The 2,071-nt window shown below is 54.3% G+C and overlaps 1 protein-coding gene across 1 annotated transcript in view; it reads right to left on the reverse strand.

Annotated features, from left to right (window-relative positions):
- Positions 1–2,071, reverse strand: part of SNX19 (sorting nexin 19) — a 29,694-nt gene that overhangs the window by 6,634 nt on the left and 20,989 nt on the right. Inside the window, exon 11 of the mRNA XM_005428509.3 lies at positions 1,341–2,031. Within this exon, the coding sequence (XP_005428566.3) occupies positions 1,899–2,031 (133 nt within the window). The 3' untranslated portion in view covers positions 1,341–1,898. The remainder of the gene's footprint in view (positions 1–1,340; positions 2,032–2,071) is intronic.

Genomic DNA, 2,071 nt, shown 5'->3' on the forward strand with positions numbered 1-2,071 from the left:
AAATGGCTCCAGTGGTGATGAAGGACTCATTTGCTTCATGACACTGGATTCTGCCTGGTCTTGGGATGTCCGCAGAGCTCCCTGAAAATCTATTTGCTTGCAGCAAAATGATCCCTCTCTGTATTTTCACACAACAGAAGCCCAGAGCAGCTCACACTGTTGTGTATCCATAATTTAGCAGCTCCTTTGGAAGAGCAGCACAGGCATGTTGGAGTTACACTGCCTTCTCTCCAAACATGCCATGGACCAGCCAGCTCCAAAAAAACTGCAGCAGTCTCTTCCAGCCTGGAATTCCATGTTCTGTGGGATGAAACCACCCGGTCCTGCAGCACAGACACCACCTGTGATCCTGCATGGCTCCTGTGTGGAGCCTCCTTGGATCTGCAGAGAACCTTCACCAGCCCAGGGCAGCACTGCTCAGTCTGTGCTTCGCCCAGAAAATACAGCACAGCAGGTCACCAAACTGGTCACCAAATGTCACCAAACTGGTCACCAAATTGGTCACCAAGCTGGTCACCAAAACAAGTTACCAAACTGTGTCATCAAACTGGGTCACCAAACTGGTCACCAAATGTCACCAAACTGGTCAGCAAATGTCACCAAACTGGTCACCAAATGTCACCAAACTAGTCACCAAATTGGTCACCAAGCTGGTCACCAAGCTGGTCACCAAGCTGGATCACCAATCTGGTCACCAAGCTGGTCACCAAGCAGGTCACCAAACTGGGTCACCACACTGGGCTGTGGCTGCATGCTCTGAGTCCTTCAGTTCTCCCAGGAACCTGATTGCTGAGCAACACTAAATGCTCACAAAGCCACTCAAGTCTTGGACAAGCTGGAGAAGCAGCTCCAAGTCCACGTTCCTGAGCAGCTTTCCAGAGCCCTGCAGGGAGCTGTGGCAGCAGCAGGCCCAGCAGAGCAGAGCCCAGTGGCACAGCCATGAACAGCAGAGCTCAGGCTGTGCTCCCAGCTCTAACCCACTGCCTGTCCATGACACACAGCCAGGATTCCCCTGAGCTCAAGGTCCTCGTTCCCCTTCCAGAGCTTCCTGTGACAGCCACGTTTGTGTGGGAGCTGATTTGCTGCTGTGTCCCACATGGCTCAGCTCCTCTGGCCTGTGCCTTCCAGGTGACTGTCCCAGGGACTAAAAGGTGACTCAGAAAGCACAACATAAACAAGTCCTAAAGTCCAGCCAAGCCACCACTCCTCCCCAGCCTGAGGAGAGTCTCTTTGCCAGGATCTCAGCCTGCCTGCACCTACTGAGAACCAGAGCAGGGGCAGGGAGAAGCAGCTGATCTCTGTCCCTAAGGCAGGGCAGCTCCTCTGATCCCTGCTCTCACCTCCCACGTATTTGGGCAGTTGGATGCTGAACTTCAGGACATCTCCACACTCCAGGACTTCTCCACACTCCATCCTTTCCCCATCTTCCTTCTGGGGACACGGCTGGTGCAGAGCAGGCACAGGGCAGGCTGCTCAGACAGCAGGGACAGCTCTGCACCCCTTCCCTGTCCTGCAGAGACCTTCAGCAGCAGATCCCAGCACACCAACTCTCAGTGCCAGATGGACCTGAAGCCACAAAAGCAGATCTCCTGTGCTCTCTGTCGATGTTAGAGATGTTCAGAAGGGTCTGTGGTTCCTTCTCCAGCTGGTCAGGCTGGTTCATTCCAGGCTCCCCATCAGGTCAGCAATGGAACAGATGCTGCACAGCACCTCTGGCCCCTCACACTGGGTTTGATCCATCACCAGCTGACACAGAGAAGCCTGGAAGCAGCTTCACTTAGCACTGCAGGGAGAAATTCCTTACAGGAAGCTCCCAGGCACGTTCAGTAAAGGATGAAAATCCAACACTCCATCCCTGTGGCTGCTCCTCTCCTCCACTGCCGGGGCACCAGGTCTGGTTAAAGTGCTGGGACACCTGTGTCTGTGCCATCTTTGTCTGTGCCTGAGGCAGCTGCAGCCTCAGGCTCCTTGCTGGAGCCCTTCAGAACCAAGAACTCCAGCAGAATGTCCAGGAGGCAGAACACCAGGTGCCTGGAATGGAAAAAACACAAAGTTTAGGCTGGTCAGGGCG

The sequence above is a fragment of the Geospiza fortis genome, unplaced genomic scaffold (assembly GCF_000277835.1).
Source record: "Geospiza fortis unplaced genomic scaffold, GeoFor_1.0 scaffold68, whole genome shotgun sequence".
NCBI classification, from domain to species: Eukaryota; Metazoa; Chordata; class Aves; order Passeriformes; family Thraupidae; genus Geospiza; species Geospiza fortis.